The sequence below is a fragment of the Dufourea novaeangliae genome, unplaced genomic scaffold (assembly GCF_001272555.1).
Source record: "Dufourea novaeangliae isolate 0120121106 unplaced genomic scaffold, ASM127255v1 scaffold228, whole genome shotgun sequence".
Lineage (NCBI taxonomy): Eukaryota > Metazoa > Arthropoda > Insecta > Hymenoptera > Halictidae > Dufourea > Dufourea novaeangliae.
This window is the reverse complement of record NW_015374150.1, coordinates 2618753-2641580: the sequence shown is the minus strand read 5'-3', so window position 1 is coordinate 2641580 and position 22828 is coordinate 2618753. Positions and strand designations below refer to the sequence as shown.

Sequence of the window (22828 nt, the reverse complement as noted above, 5' to 3'; positions counted from 1 at the left end):
GAAGAGCGTGCGTAGGAAACGCCAGGACCTCGTCTTTTTAGCATTGTGTCGGGCCACGCCATTCTCCCGCCTCGATCGTAGAGGAACGAACGATAATTGGGATTGATCGAAAGTGGGGGGAATAGCTGATGGGAATTCGCTGCGCATAGAGAATGATACCGATTAATCCGAGAAACAACAAGGAAAATTTGTGATACATATGGAGATGTATTGAAAGCGAACAAATGTCAATGTTGGTTCAGAAGATTTGCTGCTAGTGATTATGACCTGTCAGACAAGCATCGAAGTGGACGCCCGGTTCAATTCGATAATGAATTTCAGACTTTTACAAAAGGGGGATTGAACTTTTACAGAAACGATGGCAACAAGTTATCGATAATGACGGTGATTGAAAAATAAAAATGTTAATTAAAAAAGAAATGTCTATGAATGCAAAATAATTGATTACTTATGAGTACCCCTAATATATGACCTGGAATCTCGCCTCTCGCGAGGCATTCCGAATAATCCGAGGAAATTATCGTGGCTTTCAGGGGTCACCAGGAGCACCCTTCTACCACCTTCTGAATGCCTCGTGTTCCTCGTGCGCGCGCGCGCGTTCAGAGATCCTTGAGAACTGATTTGCATACAAAAAGTGTTTCCTGACGCCTTCGACGGGCCTAAAAGTCTCACGGAGTAGACTTTGGAAGAGATCGTGCGAAACTGGGATATCAGATTCGGTCGACTCGAGGCAAGTCGTATGAAGTTTGTTGAAGATAAAATTTTCCGAGCTCCCCAAAAACATGGACATCATAGCTTTACTTTTTTGTGGTATATTTGTATGTGTTATTACTGTATTTTCACAATGATGTAAGCTGAAGGAAAGAAAATGGCTGAACTTTACTTTGCCGGACCACAAAATTATTGACTTTTTTTATACCTCCAGGTAGTACTCAACGAGTGGAATCTAAAAATTCAAAATTTAAATTTAAGAATCCACCGGTTCGAAAGTTATGCATATGTAAAACCAAGTACTTTTAGCGTACTTCACAGGTTTCTGTCCAAAATTCGTCCAATGAGTGGTGTCATTGCTTGTAAAGAAATGAGAAAAAAAGTGTCCTTGCAAAAGAGAACCACTTACTCAAAGCGAAATGCTGCGACAGCTAGTGATAGGTCCTGTATCGTCTTTCTTTTTTCGATATACAAGGTGTCCCAAAATAGTTGTAAGTCCTTGACAGGGATGACTCCTGGGGTGATTTGAAACAATTCTTTCCTTCACGGAAATGTTCTCCGAGGCTTTGTTAACGAGATATTAACAAAAAAACTCTGACCAATCAAAGCTCAACCGATAAAATCGCGCTCTAATTGGTCGGGGTTTTTCGTTAATATCTCGTTAACAAAGCCTCGGAGAACTTTCTCGCTAAGGAAAAAGCTGTTTCAAATCGCCCCAGGAATCATGATTTCAAGAACTTACACCTATTTTGGAACATCCTTATAACGTATATTTATGGCTTATAGATGTCACATCTAAAATATCCTCTAAATTTATTCAGAAAAAATCCGCGTAAAACTTGAGCCGAGGGCAGACTATAGTTTCCGATTCAGTCGAGATGATTCTGTGTCTTGTCGAATAGAGAGAGTTCTGACACCATGGAAAATTAGACTGGCCCGGTTAAAGTGTTAACTACAGGCAACGTTTAATCGATAGAATCACGACAATAGAGTCTATACGATGGATCGTATGGCAGCTAATGATGCATGGGGCTTTAAATGCAGGGCCGGCGGGTTCTGATCATTTGTGAGACATTTAATGTTGCAGTTACGGAATGCAGCCGCGGGTGACGACACACACACACCGAGGAAATCTCGCGGAGATGAGAATACCGTCGTGTAAACGAGACGCGCGATCCTCGAAAAGAATTTTTCTACCGTTCACGAGTGAGAACGGAGGAATCTCTGTGTGTATGTGTGTTTGTCTGTATACATATATGTATTTTGTATCCGTACACGGTTCCGAAGGCTTCTCGATGAACAAAGACCATCTTCTCCGCGTGTTTTTCTCTTTCATTTTTTTTTTTTTTTTTCGACGGAAAGATTCTTCTTCGGAACCTCATGGTCGAAAGTTCCCATTCTGCCCGCCTACATCGCCTCTCCAGGACACGAATTCGCGCCCGTATGTATACATCCGAGTACCGTTCTCCCCAAGAAGGGAGAGAACACGATGCGGGTTCGGGAGACATCAATCTCCATTAATTGTCCTTTCCTAACTGCTTCTTCGAAAGACCGTGGTCGTGGACTGTCTAGAAACGGGCAGAGCTCGAGGATGCCCAAGGAACGTTCCTCGAATGGTTCGCGTCGTTTCAGAGGAATTATTCAGGTGTTGTCTCCAAGACTTCGCGGATGCCTTGCCACCTGTTCTCTGACACACGTTTCCAATGATTAGGTCGAAAATCCTTCCCTTCTGTCTCGTGTCTTTCTCTAAACTCTTCAACCTCCTCGAACTTCTCAACCTTCTTAATCCTCTTAACTTTCTCTGTAATATTAACGTGGAGCACGAGTAATGTTTCTACGGATCACTGGAGCTGCACTAATTCTGGGTCCACTTTGATCCAAGATGTCAGAAACTTCACGCGCCATGCTAGTGAACAGAAACGTCACCAAAGAAATTTTTGTTTTGTTAGAATTTTTTAGAAGATGTTTCTTTCTATTGGGACAGTGTTTCCCAACTTCACGTGCGTGGACCGAACACGATTTCCAGGAACGATCCGTCCCAGCGTGCGTTTCGTTTTCGTCAAGAAACGATTACCCACTTAACCAGTTAAAGATCGAAAACGCGTTCAGCAGCCACCGCCGCTGATCGCGTCCAAGGGAGTCGCGTTTCGCACGCGATCCACGGTGATCCACGCGTATCGGTTCGAGAGTGTCGAACCGTTACGTCTGGAACAATGCCGCGCTGCACTGTGGGCGTTCGGGCGAAAAATAATCATTCCTGAACTAATCGATTCTTCGACCGAAGTACCCTAATACTTAACAAACATGCAACGATTGAACCACTGATTTCTACTGTAAACATTTGAGGTGATCTTGATTATTTATCGAATAAAAAGTCTTTTATCAATATTTCCTACAGCAATTTGTTATCAACCGAATACTAACTTTCGTTCGAAACATACAAACTACGTTCTAAACTACTGTTACTATTCGATTACCTCAATAATTTGCTTGCAAAAACCGTTTGCAACTAATCCCCTATATTGAATATTCATCAATCATATGTCGATAAACATAGCTCTGTAGACATTAGAACATTCGTTCAAACATATTATCGGATCGATATTAAACAATCACTTGTTTTTAGTTTTGTGCATTGGAGACCGCAGTGTGCGTCGCTGCGTTTGGTCGGAGACCCAAATCGTGCGCGGGGAAATTTCGCGGAACCACCGAGTGGCACGTAAACCGTGGACAGCGCAGCAAACCTCTCGAAAGACTTTGGGATCGCCGGGCACGTGCGCGCGGGCACGATCGAGAGACGACTCGAAATCATGCGTGAGCGCCTACTCTCCCGGCTTCACTTCGCTCCTCTCCGCCGCCGCGACTCGTTGCGTAACGACTCATACACAAACACAATTATATATGTATACACGACGCTGCTGGCAGAGGGCCTACTCGCGCGCGAATTCGATATTCAACGCATCGATATATACCCGCGGAAAAAAAAAGAGACGAGAGGGAAGGAGAGAAAAAGAACGATAAACGGGGAGAGAGTGTTTGTGTCGGTGTATGTACCTGGTAGAAACGAAAATAACTGGAAACGCTCGGAAAGAATCGCGAGCAACAAGTGAGAATTTCATACTGTTCGTTTACGGAAGAGGGGATTGTATCTTGGGGACTTTAACGCCTGGACTGCGATACGGTTCCCATAAATGGCTACTTTTTTTAACTCGTTAAAAGGTCTGTAGAGGTGAGGTTTTCTTTTCTCAGCCACAAGTACGCCGTGCCATTAACCCCTTGCCTTATAACATCGAGTAAGACACGCGATGACAATTTCGAACTGGATTTAATAAACGTGTAATACCATTCATTTTCTTCGAGTCGAAGTGAAATTCTGTTTCATTGGTATTAATATTTAAGATTTAAAGTGAATAATACACTTGCCCTAAGAATAAAATTCCTTTTGTATCTATAAAGGGCTTTTTACGATATTACTACCTTATTATTTAAACATCTGACCGTTTAAATATCCCGGCAATTCCATTGTTGTATTCTAAGTTGTAAGTGTAAAAAGATCTGTTGGTGAACGTACTAGAACGCCAACAAATTTTTCAAATGTACTAGTGATCTATATATCAGTGTGATCAGAAAGTGGTAAAGCCCAAGTTCATTCTGTTTCCCCGGTTTCGAGTGAATTTCGAGACCTATCGAAGCCCTGTAGGAGCCAGAAGAGATGAAACATCGCATCGATCGTATAAGTTTCGCTAAAACTGTCAGGCCCGTTGCAAAACACGGATTCAGACGCGTCGTGCCGGGAGCACTATAAACCGTGGAGGGGACGAAATAGTCGGCCCCCAAAAATAAAGACGTCCCGTCGAAAGACCCGCGGCGCTCGCTGCTGCTGATGATTATCGCCGGTTTTACGATTACACACCGGTGAGCCGCGCGTTCCATTCCTCTCTGCGTTTGCGCGGGCTGGTCGAGTCGCGGCTAATAAATTCAGACTAGGCCTGGAATTATTATTAGAGATAATCAGAACTATGCCAGGCGTTATTTACAATCGTCTGGTGTCGTCGTTACGGAGAGGGCAATTGAAAGAAAAGCTGTCGGAACACGGCTCGTCACCGTTGCGTCTTAGTACGCGCGCCGCACGCTTCGACTCCGCTTTGATCTTTAAAGTGACACAGATTTGTTGCCGCGCACGTTCACGATAAATTACCAGTAGAATATCCGTGGATCGTTCTCGTCCACGGCTGATCTAAACATCGGCTAGAATTCACGTCATTAACGGACGAAGTTCGTTTCCATGTTCCGGACAAGTCGACGAAGAGATCATCCCCCCGACATGAGCGTAGCAGGGGAGGGAACATTACCCCTCCACCCCTCAGAGGGAAATAATGGCCTTTGCCCCACCTTAGGGAAAAAATTGCATTTTGCTCTTCCAATCTGGAGGAGAAAATAGTATTATGAAATTTAACTTAAGATTAATTTTGCCACCCCTCCCCCGACTGTTATCTGGTGCACATGCCTCCCGAGCTACTTTACCCTCCTGGTACCCAAAAGCCGAAATACAACTTATAAATTTCAATAGAGAAAGTGACGAAAGTATAATACTTTCAACATTTTTTATGTAAGACAAAATATTTTACAGTAAAATACAAAACGAAAATGTAAAATTAACTTTATTTTTAGAAAAAGTGTGTTAATTTTAAGGAATACCTTTAATATGCATATTTTTCAAGGTATTTCTAGGTAGTAGACAGAAAAATTTTACTACTAGAGAGGGTTAACGTGAATTGGAGTAAAAGATTTTCATCTGCATAGCATATAATCACTCTTATGAATGGACAGAATGCGACAAAGTGTAGAGTTTCATGGAATACTCGGTGCACCAAGAAGTGATCCACTGTATTTCGTCCGATCAAAGACTCGTTCTCGAAGAAATCAGAAATCTATGGACGTTTCGATGACATTTGTCCTCTTTCGTCAGTGTTCGCCTCTATTCGTCAAGATGAAAATGGTAGAAAGATTGACTTTAAATTTCAAGCTGTGTTACCACAGTTTATTAACAGGAAACGGTGGATTTACATGTTGACACACCTAATCTACTGGACTTTATACGCGGTATCTGATGGAATGGAATCGTTAATACGTAAATGACGTTCTTATTAGAATTCTCCTTTTGTAAATTGGTCTTGGAAAATTGTTTCTCCATTAAGTCTCGTTGCTTTATCCCACTGCACATTGTGTCACGCAACAGAGACGTATTGTTACTGCTATTATTGTTTACGAGGATATAAACCCTACAATGTGTAAGGTATGGACTTCGAGAACTCCGATCTCGATACGCAACGAAGAAGAGTTCGATTGGAAGAAGTACAGAAATGGAAAAAAATATTGTATATCGGAAATATAGTTCAAAGATCGATCTATCCCCAGGATCGAATAGGGGGGGGGGGGTAAAAGGGGGGGGGGGTGCTTCAATTTCGATCGTCGAACGATACAGATCCCTTCCCTGTTCGCAATTTCTCTGCGTCTGCGATATTAGCATTTTAAATTCAATCGGTACATTGACGCCCTTGAACAATAATGGCCTCCCCCACCAGACGCATTTTTTTTTCTTGTCTTCGCGTCGTCCGCCTCTCACTCTTTCACCGTGACAACTTGCAAATCCAGTTATATCATCTCGACGACTTTGTAATCAGCTGTGTGTAAGAAGGTGACTCGCGAGCGAGCGAACGAGCCAACCAGCCAGCTCTCTCGGCCATCGCCAATAAATCAGCCGCGAGAGCTTTTATACGCGTAGCCACACATTTTTCCTTGACCGCGGTAAATTTAATTAAGACGCGCCTTCTTCGTTAACGCGGTTGAACGGGAGCTTTTTTCCCAAAAAAAAAAAACAATGGAAAAGACAACTTTTCTTTTTTTCGTGAATCGCGACATAATTTCATCCGATGATCGCTACTCGTTACACTGGTTTTAGGGCCATTTTTTTTTGAGCCTGTACATATAGTCGGGGAATCTGTACACTTCGCGAAACCCGCGAGGAATATTTCTTTTCTCGAATAATTCGTTGTTTAACTCGAATTGTGGTCGATTGTGGTCTCCTACCAACGTGCAGAATTGAAAAAAAATCAGAATTTTTAGGATACTTCGCGCCTAATCAGGACTGATACTGTTTCGATTTCATTTTTATCTAAATAGACCACTCGAATGGCGGAAATAAATTCTTATTAAATAGGAATCTGCATAAAGATCCACAGTCTGGTTACGATATATAATCCGAGAATGTATAAAATTACGTTCGCGTTACGATGGTCTCGTTAAATGCTCGCTCCCGCAGAGCACTCCTGTGTTTCACGAACCTGGGACGCCGACTCTGTACACGGTGATCAGAAATAATTCCGTGAATCGACAGAAAGACGGAGCGAATACGTATCCAAAGCGATCCGCGGCGCGTTATCGCGGAATTTTTCATTAATTAACGTCGATCGGCCAGTCAGTTCGCGGGCAGAGATTCCTCTGTCGCTCCTCCGCGGCCGTGACCTTACTGACATTTAATTCTTAGATCGTCGACAGCTTTGAAACTCGCCCATACAGGATCTCTCTGCGCACACACACACAGACACGTGTGTGTCAGATAGCGTGCGCATTTCCATAACCCCGAAGGTCGTCAAATATTGCAACTAGGCGAGCGCCTTTTGCCTTCCACCTTTTTATCTCGCTTTCATCGAACCGTTCCCTCCTCTCTCTTTCTGTTGAATTCGATGTTTGCGCGAGTGAATTGCAGCCAATTATCAGCCCCCCTGCCCCTTCCCTGGAGATCTCCGTCCTCGATCGTCTTTTTTCGTTCTCGAACGACTTGGAAAAAGAAGAATTTATAAAATTCGAAGCAACACCGGAAGAATTTTTAAATTCATAAGACCTCTGTTTTTGTTGCCAATAAAAAGGCAATTATAAGACTTGAAAGTCACTCGAAATTTCCGAGTCGAAAATTCGAAGCTAGATTCTAAAATGTCGAAATTTCAGGAACAGGAAATATGTGTACATACATATATTGAGAGTCGAAGGGTAAAGTCGACGGCCTCGATATTCTCGAAAAAAAGAAAAAAAAAGGTTGCAGTCTATGATGACATGGGAAACACCGACGTACGACTGTACAACTAATTATCGCACGTCCTCAGGGCCTTGTTGTGGTACACCTCCGACGGGATCGGGCTCACTCGTTTGCATAGCGAATGCAAAGATAAGATTGTTGTTGTATAATGGTTATCAGCCGCGAAGGAAGTTTACGAACGAATGTAAACATTTAAGGTTCGTGTGGCCGCGGGAATGTAAATCACCTTAGAAGATCTGCGACGAGTAAGTTTTCACATCTTAATTACGGTAAGACATTGTTGCCAAGAATTTTGCAACTTTATAATTAACCCTTTCAATACCTTAGAACCGATATATCGGGCTTCGTGGGTTCTCCGAAAAATACCTTGAGCTGATATATCGACTTTCCACTTTTTAATATAATTTACAAACACGTAATGACACTTTATATTTATAAAATAAGTTTATATAATGAAACATATCTTTACTCGGTAAGAATAATAAGATTTAAAACACAACGTGAAAATATCCTCGTTTTTAAAAGAAATATGTTAATTTTAATAGATACCTCATAAAAATCGCATATTTTGCAAGGTATTTTTGGATGGCACCCGGAAAACTTATAAATGTATCGATGCCAAACTAGTATTGTTTCCCGGAAATGTCTATACTTTACGAAAAAAATTCTGTATATACGGTAGAATTGTTTGCATCGAATTGTCTCGTATTTTACCAACAGTTTCCAAATTTCGAATAAAAAAAAAAGAGAATGGTTGATCGAAGAACGCACAGGTTCGTCTAGTAAGTTTGTTTTTCTCCGCCCCCCACTCGCTCACGAGAGCATGCATTCCCCAGTAAACACGGAGTCGTTCATAATAAACGCACGACCGACGGTTAAACCGGCGTAATATGCGGTTTTATGATTACGGTTATTCGTGATCCTACTTAACTCCACTTTACATGCCAATATAAACATTACACTTTCGTCCCTGTGAACAGCGGCGAAGGAGATGTTTCTCTAGGAATATAATTTTTCCCACATCCGCTCGACACATTGAACGCGTCGATTGCGATGGAAGTCACTTATAATATAATAAACAGTCATCGAGACTCTGGGACGCATCAGACTCGCGACACTTGATAGTTTCTTAACACTAAACCTACCGACATTTCATGTATACCTAATCCTACCATGAGCGGTCAAATGACCGCTTCAAAAAAACATATGTATCTTAATATAGAAAGAGATTTTAGCAAATTTTTTTCGGAAAGCAAACAATAAAGAAAGTTGTGAATATTGAAAAATGGGTTGTATGTATATTATAGGAAAAGTCAATAAGCTACATGGTGATACAGTAACGTTGTATACGAGAAATTCTAAACGAAATTTCAAAAACGGTTATTTGACCGCGCATGGTAGGTTTAGTGTTAAACGTAAACGTTTAAAGAAATTCACAGTGTATATAGTATATATAAGGTGTGTACACGATAAGTGCCAGAACCGAGTGGAAAATGAGCAAATCCAAATTATGGATTACAGAGCTCCGTTTACGTGAAGATCGAAAAGTTTCTGCCATTCACAGGACAAATAATTTTTTAACTATTAAGTGTCTTATGCTAATGTTTCACAAACGACACTAAAAACTTCTACATTATTATCTAGCTAAAGGAAATATTCGAACCCTTTCCCGGTTAGTTGAAATGCAGGCAATTGGAGTAGGCCCCAATTGTGTCACTCTTCGGCGCGCTGCACTCAGAAGAGACCCAAAAAAGAGAAATCGTAGTATGAGTAAGCCAAGAGCAACTGTGCCCGGTTCAAATGTTTCGTTCAACCGGGGTGTTGTGCAACGAGGAGCATTGGTACCGTGTGAGGACGCTATATAGCCGTCGCTAGATTCGTGACAATGTTGCCAATGTTCTGTTTTGCTATATTTAAGGTTCCCCACCACGCAACATCGGATGTTCTCCGTGACACTAATCGTGCATCATTACGAGTGCATCCTCAGGTGTCATCAATCCGTCGACAAATGGCCGAATAGTAATATTCTCGAATTCAAGTTTCTCACTGTGGTTCAGTCAGTAACTGCGAAACGCGGATTCCTGAACACTTTTAGCACGTCTCTGATATCGCGTGAACAAATAATCGACATTACAGTCGACTTCATGTTCCACGGAGACACGTGCTACACTTACAAGCAACAATACACCGAGGTAACAAACCCATTTGAGCCATAAATAGTTGGTTGACCATTTTTGGTATTGCACGAAATTCTCAAAATTGGTCTGAAACGAAGCCTGGTTAAAAAAAAAACAAAAGGAACACCTTTACTCGACGAAATGTCAATCACTGTCACGATACCTTCAGTTGTAAAAAACTCAAACCTCTCTTTGTGATCCCTCTGGGTTTACTATTCCTCACGCTTGTATCGTTATATCCAAGTATAACACGGTCTCTGTGCCGAACGAGTGAGAAAAGTTACTACAGTCTAAGCAGAAAGAAAATTGTCACCAAGTTACATTGCTATTCAGCAAGTGCTCGAAGTGGCCGCGCGTCAATGAGACAAGGAGAGTGAAAAAAAAAAAGAAAATGAGTAAAAATGGAGAGTGGAACGATAATGTACCCACGTCGCGGAGTAAACCGTCTCTACGTTTTAACATATTCTTCTCTCGACTCTTGCCGTAATAATGCAACATGTTCGTAATAAAGCTCCGCTCGGTAGTGGCGCGACCTTGAATTCTCGCGAACTCGATCTTCGCGCGGTGTTCGAGACGATAGAAAATTATCCGACGATTACTTTGGCACCTAATACCGGGGTGCATCCGATTGGACTTTTTAATAATCGAGTCGAACACACTTTTGGAAAAGCACCCTAAGGAGGGACCGTAAATGCTATCCCGCGGAAACTGTCAGGCGTTGGGTCCTAGAATTAATCGTGTTACTAAGGCTAGTAATTATACTGTGGTGATAACAAAAAATTATAAGAAAATTGAAAGAAACAAGAACTATTTGAGAAATAAAAAATACAATTGATTTAGCTTATGATTTAATATATAACCTTACAAAATTGATTCTGCAAAAATGGGCTTCATGAATGTTTGTTGGAAACTTGCAATAATTTAAAAATGTTTTAGAATGTAAAAGATTTACTAAAATCATTTATAAGAAGAAGTAATTCTTACTGAACTTCTGTTTTCAAGAATTAATCCATACAATGCACAAACTTTGCACAAACCTCCGCAGTTTATATAGTTATAACACTTGTGTTATTGAACTTTCTATTACAGTTTGCAAAACTGCATTATATTAGTTTAATTGTAGTTTAATTTTCGTGAATTAATCTTGCCATTGTAGAAGATTTCTAGCCTCAATAACAACACAATTCATCTGCACCCTATCCGAGTGGTTTCAATAAACTAAAAGAAAGTCTCTTTGAGAACTTAAAAAAAAAAAGAACTATACAAAAATGATCACCTTTGGAGACTGTCAAACGTTGCTTCTTCAAATAAATCCAACACAGACTAATCCACAATTCTCGTTAACCATGAAAACGTAAGAAAAAATCATACACGTGAATCGATCCGATTCCTTCGAGATCACCAGTCTCGGGAACAAATAATTCATCGTAACGGTCACTGTGTCGAACTTTCCGAAAATCGATCCAAGGAAGAAACATCACTAGATTCACGAACGCCTGACAATCGCCACGAGAATCCTTTAAACGAAACACACTGCGAGAGGCCTCGATACGCCGCTACACCCTCGGACTATATTACGAGAATAGCCGCGTGCCCGCTCGCCGACCTACAAAGAGCTTTATCACGTGCGGAGAGGAGAGACGGTTGTGTTTTCGTTTGTGTATTCCTACCTTTTCAGTGCGAACAACAACACAGCGTGTGTCCCCGGTACCGCGCCACACCGTCCTTCCCCGTCGGCTGCCGGCGCACGACTGTGGATAATTTCTCGCGAATACGCTGCGATTCCCTGGTTGCAGGCCTGGCTCACGGCTGGGCGCGACTCCGCGGGCACGACATTTGTTGACATGAAACTGTCAAGGAATACGCGCTCCCTTAATGCGCCAGCATTCAGCCGCGTGTCGCGCGCTCTCACGAGGGGAAACCTCTCGTATACAGCTCGCATCTATCATTCTACACCCCTGAAAGCATACCTCGCGTCATGAAGACGTTCCAACGTTACTTCACACTTTACTTGCCAACCGTTGTTTAATAGGTTTATCGGAACAAACTGTAGAAATTAATGCTAACTTACTTTTCCTTCGGTATTCAAACGCATCCCTATGTGCACCGATTGTGGTGAAACTTCGTAGATCACATTCATTTGGGTAGTTAGTGAATTCACTTTGAGATCATTGGTCTCCACTATGCCACTATTATTTGCAGGAAGCTCTCTCTGAAATGAAGGAAACATTATTTTACCTTTCTACAAAGTTTCATTACAATCGATGCGTAACAGATCGTTGCAGTCCCCTCGTCAATACCTATGTGACTCGTGTTCTGTCCCTTTCCCTCGCTGTCGACATTACTCGATCATGACGGTATGGTGAAAGATGTTTCGGGCTTCGCCTAGACTGGTCTAGAAATTTCGCGGCTGATTATCCTCTGCATGTAAACCCTAGAACGATAGACATAAATTATTTATAATGAGAGAGATTTACTCTCAAGTGCATCTTACAGGGTCAATAATACGTAACAACGTAACCTAGATTTAACACGATTATTAACATCTTATGAACCGGAGACAGAAACTTGGGTCCTTGTGGAATCAACGCTTGAGAACTGGAGACACAAAATTTATGTTTCAGTGAAAAAAACATCCCGTTAACGGGTTAATAATAACGAAAGTGACATTTCACGCGACCGAGTCCGAGAACTAGCTCGAGACTCATTCTTACAGGTGAACAGTAAATCGCGTTGCAGGGTGGGTGGAATTTATGGAGAATAGAAGCGATGGTAATGGACGATTATTAGCGCGGTGCGCGCTATTAATTTACTCGAAGCTTTCGAAAAGCCTTGAAGTCGACCGGCGTGCCTCTCTTTGACTCTATGAAATCATAGATTTCCCGGCAGTGTTATTATGCGAAAATTACGCTCTAAAATTAGTCACAGTCCATTACGGTTCGCGTACGGGCCAGCCTGTACAACAAGGAAAAAAGCTAATTGAATCTCGCAGTTTTTCGATACGTATCTCGGTATTAATGTCTGCGACAACGATGATGGTATTATGCTAATCGCGAGCGAATCGAATAATCGTAATGGCACAATACGCAGTTTACGTGGCCGCTCGAAGAACGCTTCTTCGTTCTTAGTCACTTGTATCGTAGATTCATTCTGTGATCGCTTACCCATGTGTTGGTATGAACGATCAACGAATAACGTTGATGTCGTCTTGATTTTTATCAGTACTTCGAGGAAAGGCCATGCTGATATGGTTAATGACACCGGGATCAATACTTTCGATCGGCCACATACCGCAACCAGGTCAAAATGACATTCTTCTTCAAACATCTGAAGCATTTAATCGTATCTTGCATAGGAATCTCCGTTAAAATTTACTTTCAAATTGCACTAATCCATTTTTAGAGACGCTAGCGACGTCTACAAATAAATACAGGAACTGTATAATAAAATGGCGACACCCACAGTTCAAAGGAATGTTCAAAGATAGCTTTAAGTATTACAAAAGTCGAAACCCACCTCCTGATTTGAAAGATGTAATCGATTTGAATGGTCCAAATGGCAGCAAAGTATGTTATCAACTGCAATTCATATGTTTTACATGTATAAATCTTTAATATTTTATTAGGTTATACGGAAGACATGTGTTGGAGGGAAGTTCCTGAATGAAAAATGTGAATTAGGATTAAAACCAGTTAAAGATTGGCAGGTTTATGAATTTGTAGGTATTCCAGGTATGCATGTCGATATTGCAGAAATATTCCGATTGTTACACAATTTTTTTATGTGTAATTAGGACTCATCTTTATAAGAAATCCGTTTACCACTGCTGGTCAGCGATATTGGATTATAAAATGCTTAAAAGACTACTCAAGGAAACCAAGTAAATTAAATCTAGATGCTCATGATGTTTTGGATAACATTGAAACTTGGTGGGACATATGCCTTACCACTAACAAGGCTAAAGAGTTGTTACCAAAGTTGCGTTGGGCAACACTAGGATATCATCATAACTGGGATACTAAATTGTATTCAGAAGTATCTAAAACAGAAATGCCTACTGAATTGTCACTGCTGACTTTGTATTTGGCTGAAGCTTTGGACTTTGTGAACTTTAAAGCACAGGCAGCAATCATCAATTACTATAGGATGAATTCAACCTTAGCAGGACATACTGATCATTCTGAAGTTAATGTTGATGCACCTTTGTTTTCTATAAGCTTTGGTCAAACTGCAATATTTTTAATTGGGGGGCATAAGCAGGATGATGCAGCCAATGCCATATATTTAAGAAGTGGAGACATAGTAGTAATGTCTGGAAAATCACGGTTAAGGTACCATGGGGTACCTAAAATTCTACCAGCAACTGTTATACCATGGGACCAAGAAGACTCAAATAATAATGAGGAGCAGCATTGTAAATACCTACCTGATGACTGGAACAAAGCAAAGGTCTATATTTCTCAAGCTAGAATAAATATGAATGTAAGACAAGTACTGAAACCTGGACAGTCAGCCTTGTTATAAATTATTGTTCAGAGTCTTTGTGTACAGTTTTATTAAAAATACTTATATCAATTACATTAGCCTTCCACGTTCATTTTTCCTCTAATTCGCAGTAGAAGGTGCACTATAATAATATACTTAATTTTAATGCTTTTCTTGTCTTAATATTAATTAATATGTCCATTAATAATAATTGAATAAAAATTTAAATTTCACTGTCTGCATCTTCTTCCATAATTTGACTTACGATCTCCTTTTGAAATGCATTGTAGACATTTAAGAAATTCCATGCAATTGCTGTCATTCTCAATAAAAATTCCTGTGAATTTGATATCCATTTTTGTGTAAAATAATTTACAGCTTGATAATTGTTATCACAAATAATTGGGGATGAAGTAGATTCTGATAATATCACACGTGTGTATGGTTTAAGTAAAATACTGGTAGCATCTTGAACTGCCTTATTAAGAATGAAATCTTTAGAAATATCTGGTGTGTGAATCATTTCTTCCTTGAAATCAGTGGCAGCTTGTCAAAAAAGTATCTGAATGCACCTATTAGAAATCTTGTCTGTAATATGTACCTCTTTAATTTTGTGATAGAATCCTTATTTCACATTTAATATACAAACCTATAATTTTAAGCTATTAATATTCATTCTCATGAGAATATCTTCACAAGCTCTCCTTATTATTCCTGGACATAAACAGCTTCTATGCGAATTATGCGGATTGACAGCACACACGTCTATCCTGAATGTATTCGACAATCTGTTATCTCTCACAAAGAAACAACGATTCTCTTTTTTTAATCGTTGTATAAAAGAGGTTTTCATTTCTTCAAATGTGTAGGAAGTTTTCTGCGTTTCCGTCATTGCAAACTATCTGATTCTTACATTCGCCGTTCATTATTGTATTATGAAAGTTATGTTGAACCGTGCATTTCTACAGTAAATTTTGAATTTAGTCGTAAAAATTAATTCATTTCCAAAATATTAAATCCGAAATGTGTGATGTCAATGTGACACTTTTCATTCTTCAGTTGTTCTACAATCTCGATAAAGAAAAAATTACATTTCTACATGAAAAAAACAAAGAAATTATTTTAACTGCACGACCAACTGTCAATAGGTTAATTACTTATCGTCAGACATGAAATATTGATTAGGATTACAATGTGGTTTATTCAAAAGTTATCTATGATTCAGTTATTTTAAATCACGCGCTCGATCACGCGCAACTGCATTTACCTTGGAAACTTCCGGTCCCGCGAGTCAGCTGATCAATCTCATTCCTGTCTGCTTGATAGTTCTCACAGCAATGTCTGGAAAAGATAAACTTCCTATTTTCCCTTCTCGGGGGTAAGTATTTCAGTTATGAATTCCTCAAACACTCTATTTTTCTTCATCGATTAATCCTGTCATTTATTTAACATGAATTCCGAGTTTCTATCGTATTATACCTGACCCTCAACATCCATCATTGAATGGGTGTAACCCTGTATCATTGAGTTTTAAATGTCTGAACTGTATTGTTAAATACGTTATTATGTTATTCTCATATTATTGTATTCTTAGGAATTATGACAATAGCTCATAATCATGAAGTTGAAATATTATGGTTCTTTACATATTTTGTATAGCTCTATTATTATATTACTATATAAATAAATTAGTGTTGGATTTTAATTTTTGTCTTCATTCTTCAGGGCACAAATGTTAATGAAATCCCGACTACAAGGGGCAACAAAAGGTCATGGCTTACTGAAGAAAAAAGCTGACGCATTACAAATGCGTTTCAGAATGATTTTGGGTAAAATTATTGAGGTAAATTTATCTTGCTTATGTTTTTGAATACTGATCTTTTATACTGTACTGTTTTTATTTATCATCTTCTTTGCCAGACTAAAACACTTATGGGCGAAGTGATGAAAGAGGCAGCGTTCTCATTAGCCGAAGCAAAATTTACAACTGGAGACTTTAATCAAGTAGTTCTACAGAATGTGACAAAAGCACAAATTAAAATCCGTTCTAAGAAAGATAATGTGGCTGGTGTTAATCTTCCCGTATTTGAATCATATCAAGATGGCACAGATACATACGAGCTAGCAGGTTTGGCAAGAGGTGGTCAGCAGCTAGCTAAGTTAAAAAAGAATTATCAGAGAGCAGTGAAACTGTTAGTGGAATTAGCATCTTTGCAGACAAGTTTTGTGACTTTGGACGAGGTTATTAAAATCACAAATCGCCGTGTTAATGCTATTGAGCATGTTATCATTCCAAGAATTGAAAGAACTCTTGCTTACATAATTTCTGAGCTGGATGAATTGGAGAGAGAAGAGTTCTATCGGTTAAAGAAGATTCAAGACAAAAAGAAGCAAGCAAAAGCCAAGGTAACATTTAGCTTCTGGAACTAATATTCTAATTTCCTACAAAAAAATGTGTACATTGTTCAAATTCTTTTTCAGCTTGATGTAATCAGGGCAGAAATGCTTGCTGCTGGCCGAGAAATCGAAACGCCGAACATGCTCGATGAAGGAGATGATGATATTTTGTTCTAAAACCTGTACATAGCGTCTTTTCACACCGAAGTATTAAAAGAAAAGTATGTTTTAATTCTGAATGAATGTGTCAAGTGCGAATTCAGTGAAGTATGATAATACAGTTGTTCCCCCTCAAAAAGTTTCCTAGGCAATACTGATTTCAAAGGATAGCTGTATTGAAAGATTATGTTACCGAAAAGTAACAGATAATGGTGGCCTACACAGCACTGTTAACATGTTTTCATTGTAATGTGTAATATACTTCAGAATCTATTGCTGTACCATATTTGAAAAATGTTAATATTTGCTGTCGGGGCACTTGTCACTGGCTTGTTGAAACTCCTACTCTATATAAGCGCATTCAAACTGTTCGTGTTGTTAATATATCAATACAGAAATCATGAAACGCAAACGATTCGCGGGAGATATTGTGAAAGGTTATAGAATCAAGTGTTTAGTAAGAATTTACGACTAATAAACGTGTACATATACATTTACTCCTGTGCGTATATTCTTCTCTATCCATCATATTCTCCTAATCCCACATATTATATTATACCAGATATATTCTTCGGAGAATAAATACATGCTTTAATTATATTAATACCGAGAGCTAAATCCAGTGGCTACATTGTCATTGGACTACTAACATAAATTGTCGTTATAGGCTACGGGTGCTACTGACACGCGCGCCTCGCGTTAAGAATAATTAAGGAGGATGTATAATCATCGTAGCTAGTGAATTTGTTGAACTGGGTCAATCAATATATGGACCTTTTCCCATATGAGAGAACTCTCCCTACTAAGGGTGGTTGCGCGCGTGGAAAATCCTTTCAGTGCGCGGAAAATTCGTGCCGTGTCCACCCCAAAGATGTCGTCTGCTCATTTAAAGGCCGTGGAAGTCCCGGAAAATCGTTTCGGGGACGCGATCGACCACTTGAAATGGAATTTCTTCTCCGACGAACCTCTGAACCACGCGGTGGGTCTCTGTGAGAAAGGGGAGAACCAGTTTGAGCTTTCGAGACACTGTCTGCTCACTTTAAAGCAGGGATACTCGAGGATGTTGGTGGATGAAAATGGGATGGTAAGTGGAATCGAATGAAATGGAAATTCTTCGAACTTTATGATTCCTTCTCCTCTCCTTATCGTTCTTGCACATTTCTTTGCCAACAAAGTAAATACTCTTATAATATACGGACTTTGAAGATTAATCCTCTGCACAACAGCATCTTCTATGGCCTCATTAAGCCACACGTGGGGTAAGTATCTACCCCAGACTCCGTTTTCTGACAACTTTTTCTCTAATCATTACAACAAATTTTTTTCGTATCACTGTACTAGATCCTTCAATATCTCTACAGTTTAAAACTACTTGACTATTCAGATTGTTTTCAATTCTATTTCGCATGTTTGAATAGTTGAGTAAAATTTTTAGGAGACAATTGTGGCTCTTGTTCCATCCTTCCTCGAGGAATACGGTTTTAATTATGTTCGGAGGTAGAATTCTAGCCGACTTCTGATTTCTAACTGTCCTATTCTATTCCTCGTGATCATCGAACGTCCGAATTGTTCTATCAGATAGCAGGCATGGCCTTGAATGGCATCCTGAAGATTGGTGAACGGGAGGAGGCTGAACGTCGGCTCGTTGAGCTGAACGATGAGAAATTCAAAACAATCTTCGGGCTTCTCTACAAGGTCAACGCGAAGGTCGATCTCTTCGCCAAATACAATGTCGACGAGTTGTTCGAGTGCCGAATCCTCAGCGTCGATGAAAACTTCCGTGGAAGGGGTCTGGCGAACGTTCTGATGGCGGACAGTATAGAAACTGCGAGAAACGCTGGCTTCAAGGTAACTATACCACCGGTTTAATTGTTGTGATACACTTTACGAAGTTTCACACACACACACACACACACACACGCACACACATGTAATTCCGTGTGTAGATGTTCGCTGCATGCATTGAGTTCAGTCAAAAAAAAAAAAAACTTACTTGTCCCTCTGAAACGATGCTCCATGACCTTCATCCACTCCCTGACGCCATCGTGTTCTAATTTTATGGCACGCCCATCCTCCCCTCAATGTGGAATTGTAATTTTCAACAGGGTCCATGTCATTGTTTGCATCTTGACGGTTTGAACCTATTACAAAACCCTCGATCCCGACCTAAAGAAAAGGATACAAACAAAATGACGAAATTTAACTGGTTTTCGATCTCCTAAACCTGCCAAATGACGTCGTCGCGGGACAGCAATCAGTTCACATTCTGTTTTTGTTTCAGCATGTTCTTCGATCGTAAATGCATGGGGGTGATTGTTCGTTTACCAAGATGTGTAATTGCATTGCACTCGTTACTTTCGCGGGAGGTACTTTCCTTTGCACGCGGTGTACTGTCGAAGTGTATGTAAATGTTCGTGTAAGACAAGAACCTCCAAAGAGCTTGGTTCACGAGTTTTGTCGATGTGTTTGCAGGTGTTCAAGGCGGATGCCACCGGGATGTTTTCCCAAAAGGTGTGCTCGAAACACGGTTTCCAGGTGGAGGCGGAGATTCCGTACACGGAACTCGACGAGTCTATCCGACCAGCTCCGCCCCATGAATCTCTAAAGCTGATGGTAAAGATATTGAATTAAAAGAGACAGAACAAAAACAGGAGATTCAACATTATTTTGAGAAATATTCGATGATCAGAAAAGATCTTACGGATGAACAAGTAGAATATAAAATTATATGTATCGTTGTGTGACAATAACAGCTCTCTAATGTATGTTCGTCTAAAAAAGAAGACACAGTTACAAGAAGTATTTATAATCTAATAAGAGGGGCTGGGATGCGCGTGTTTCACGTAGAACGTATTAAAAAAATTCGAAGCATCGTCTCCTGTCCCCCTCTCTATGTTTCAAGCAGAGTTGGGCATAATTTTATTCTAATAATACATAGTGAAAGGCAGCAGTATCTAAGATCATCATCTTCAGCTTTAAACAGTTAATAAGATTAAACAATTGCTTGTCAAGTGTCTACTCATTCGAGAAGAAATGTTAATTTATTATAAAAATTGAAATGTCCAAGTTTAATCAACTAAAAATAGTGAAATACTTTTTTATTTTTTAATCGTTATTCGAAATTCTTTATCTAGATTAATAAATTTGCCCATCTCTGGTTTTGAACGGTGTGTTGTTACGCAGAAAAGAACAGAGGAAAAGCCTGAAAAAAAAAATATATTGAAAGACAAACGAAACACTTAAAGGATCTATATTTAGCGTTACGTTCGCTGAACTTTCGTTCCGCATTCTGTTAATTCAGAAGAAACTCGGCGAGGTCAGCTGATCTGGTTCACATGGTAGAAAAGGTCCACGAAATACAGTTATACATGTTTGTATGTCGTGTAAGAGGAAGAAAATGAAACCGCGGTTTCAAATGTCGTAGTTTGACATCTGTTCGACTCTTCTGTAGATTCTGCGGTTTCGCTGATGGAAAATTGAAAGTATATCGTATACGTACATAGTACACACACGCGCGGGCATTTTCGAGGTTTTCGGAATCGTCTACGAATTTTTTTACAGCCGTGTCATGGGTGATCACGGATCGATTCTGGATCCGTGCATAAGAATTTATGGAAAAACAGTGATTTAGCTCATGGTTTCAGGAATTACTGGATAACGGGTCCATTATGAGTATAAACTAAAATGTAACAAGGAATATTTTTGTTGATATCACGTGTTACGAAAATATATTACAAGTTATTTTGTAAGAATATCCGCCAAATAAATATTTATTACAAAATAAACATCCATGGCTCGTAATATACCCTTCTCACTCCTAGAGTGTAATAATACGGGAATAAGTCGTATTAAATAACTGTTAGTAAATTTAATAATGTTAATTTTAATTATAGAGTATCCTTCATCAAAATAAATTTGATATGGAGAGAAGTTTCTCATCGCTTGATCCAATAATTGTGACCAACAAACTTCAAGTGCAGATTTCAATTAAATAAGTACAAGTTTATTTCAGCAATAATTGTATAAATATGCAACGCAGTAAGCACGCCTAACAATTAGTTTAGCATAAAAATTCTAAAATTTAAAAGGAATGCAGTCTTGCAACAATATTTATACATGTTCTAGAGAGGTCTAGAAGTTTACTTGGGGTCTAAAGTATCTTTGTAATTTGTTCGCCTTAAACTGCAATTGTGTAGAGTATTTAGCTTGTATTCTCTGCATGTATTTAATATCCTTGGCTTTCTTAACAGCAATCTCTTTTTGAGTATCTGTCCATCCAAGAGCTCTATATTGTGACAGTACTTTTCGGATTTTTTCTTTCTTTGGTATTGCCACTATTCTGTTTGGATTTAAGTTTTGTTTATAGTATCTCATTAGAGCTCTATGGCCAATAACATTCCCTGATGGTAAGACCAGTTGATAGTCATTATCATCTAGCTCAGGTATTTCGACCTCTGTATCTGGATCACCATTCTCAGCATCGGGATAACTGGATGAATAATCATAAAATTCTGCATATTCTGCTAGCGCGTCTCCTTCATGTAGCATTTTACAATGTCCCTTGTCCACCATGTGTGCCCTAGCAGCATCAGAACTTTGGAAGCTCTTCCCTATTAATGTGTTAAATAATATAATATATGTGATAATTAATATATGGATTATTATAAAAGTTCTCAAAAAGCAACAGATTGAATTTCCTTACCAGAATCATTGCACCAGATGCACATATATCCTGCAAATATTTTTTCTCCAAGGTATGTAAGCAAACCTTTAATATCTGTACAATATTCAGGGTCTGGTATGAAGAAGGAATGTGCAACAGTCATATGCTTCAAATTGCGTACCAAAGACCTACTATGATGATCACAAAACAAGCAATCATTATTTTTTATTGGGTTCTCCGCATCCTCCATCCATTCATCTGAATCTATAGATTCAATATCAGAATCTAATTCCATTTCTTCTGCTGGTCGCTTGTTGGTATTGCTAGAACCTTCTCCCTGAATATTCCTCTTTATTACAGAATTAGGAGAAGAATCAGCTGTATTATTTATACAGTCATTGGTAGTTTCTTCTATAGTGCTTTGTCTTGCACATTTCTCCTTATGTTTTTTCGATAACAAGTGATTCTCATATTGATTTCTTGTGTTGAAGTTTTTTCTACATATTTTACAATTCGTTGTTTCTTCTTCCCTTTGTTTGTCATCTTTGTTCCTCTGTGCAATAACTCTCTTTTGGAATTCTTCCACAGTAACAGGAGGCAGTTCAGCTACTTTCCTCTTCAAGTTATATCTATGCCAATCCGATTTGTAATGCTGTCGTTGCACCTCTAAATCTCGAAATGCCACACGGCATGTGATACAAGTAAACGGCGAAGTCATTTTTTCCGACGCGTTTTGATATTCTACAAGCTCAACTTAACGATGAACATTAACAACTTATGAAGTTCAACTTTTACGACTGATAACGGTCGAAGTATTATTTATATTGTAATAACGTTCAACACGATTTATTCGTCATAATATAAGCAAATGTAAGTAGTATCAGGTATACCAGCAATTACATTTATTATAAATCAATGTATATACAGTTAAAGAGATGTGTAACACCCATCACGTGCGCATTTTCTTTTTGCACTGACGTTGAGGTTATATTGCCTGATATTGCCGATCACAGAGTCATCACAACTCTGTTACAAATATCACAATTAGGTATATCTGATGTTGCATCAGAGTAATATAAAATGTGAAATACCAAGCGCTACGTTTAAAAAGTATGAGAAATCTATTACGAATCACTAGGA

At 39.3% G+C, this 22828-nt stretch overlaps 5 protein-coding genes across 7 annotated transcripts in view; 3 read left to right on the top strand and 2 right to left on the bottom strand.

Annotated features, from left to right (window-relative positions):
• The window catches only part of LOC107191645 (proto-oncogene c-Fos), a 24891-nt gene extending 13163 nt beyond the window's left edge, over nucleotides 1–11728 (bottom strand). For 2 of the 3 annotated variants that reach the window (XM_015580732.1, XM_015580734.1), the window contains exon 1: nucleotides 11655–11728. The gene's annotated coding sequence lies outside the window, so the exon portion shown is untranslated. Of the gene's footprint in view, nucleotides 1–11260; nucleotides 11389–11654 lie in introns of those variants that run through there. The other variant, XM_015580733.1, reaches the window with a different exon arrangement.
• Nucleotides 11729–13457: 1729 nt separating this feature from the next.
• Nucleotides 13458–14562, top strand: LOC107191732 (DNA oxidative demethylase ALKBH1). The gene is made up of 3 exons (XM_015580831.1): nucleotides 13458–13550; nucleotides 13610–13715; nucleotides 13778–14562. Exons 1-3 carry the CDS (start codon nucleotides 13458–13460, stop codon nucleotides 14506–14508), a joined length of 930 nt encoding a protein of 309 aa, XP_015436317.1. The 3' UTR covers nucleotides 14509–14562.
• Nucleotides 14563–15790: 1228 nt separating this feature from the next.
• On the top strand, nucleotides 15791–17506 carry LOC107191642 (V-type proton ATPase subunit D 1). Its single transcript, XM_015580728.1, has 4 exons — nucleotides 15791–15847; nucleotides 16195–16312; nucleotides 16390–16875; nucleotides 16951–17506. The coding sequence occupies exons 1-4, from the start codon at nucleotides 15807–15809 to the stop codon at nucleotides 17041–17043; spliced, it is 738 nt and encodes a 245-aa protein (XP_015436214.1). The 5' UTR covers nucleotides 15791–15806; the 3' UTR covers nucleotides 17044–17506.
• A 287-nt stretch (nucleotides 17507–17793) lies between these two features.
• Nucleotides 17794–19764, top strand: LOC107191740 (dopamine N-acetyltransferase-like). Its single transcript, XM_015580841.1, is given in 4 exon segments — nucleotides 17794–17838; nucleotides 17840–18109; nucleotides 18604–18873; nucleotides 19498–19764. Coding segments are annotated over 4 exon segments (744 nt in total). The 3' UTR covers nucleotides 19657–19764.
• A 1392-nt stretch (nucleotides 19765–21156) lies between these two features.
• LOC107191721 (zinc finger protein 622) lies at nucleotides 21157–22542 on the bottom strand. The gene is made up of 2 exons (XM_015580820.1): nucleotides 21728–22542; nucleotides 21157–21635 (listed from the first exon to the last, which is right to left on the bottom strand). Exons 1-2 carry the CDS (start codon nucleotides 22404–22406, stop codon nucleotides 21157–21159), a joined length of 1158 nt encoding a protein of 385 aa, XP_015436306.1. The 5' UTR covers nucleotides 22407–22542.
• Between the last annotated feature and the right edge of the window lie 286 nt (nucleotides 22543–22828).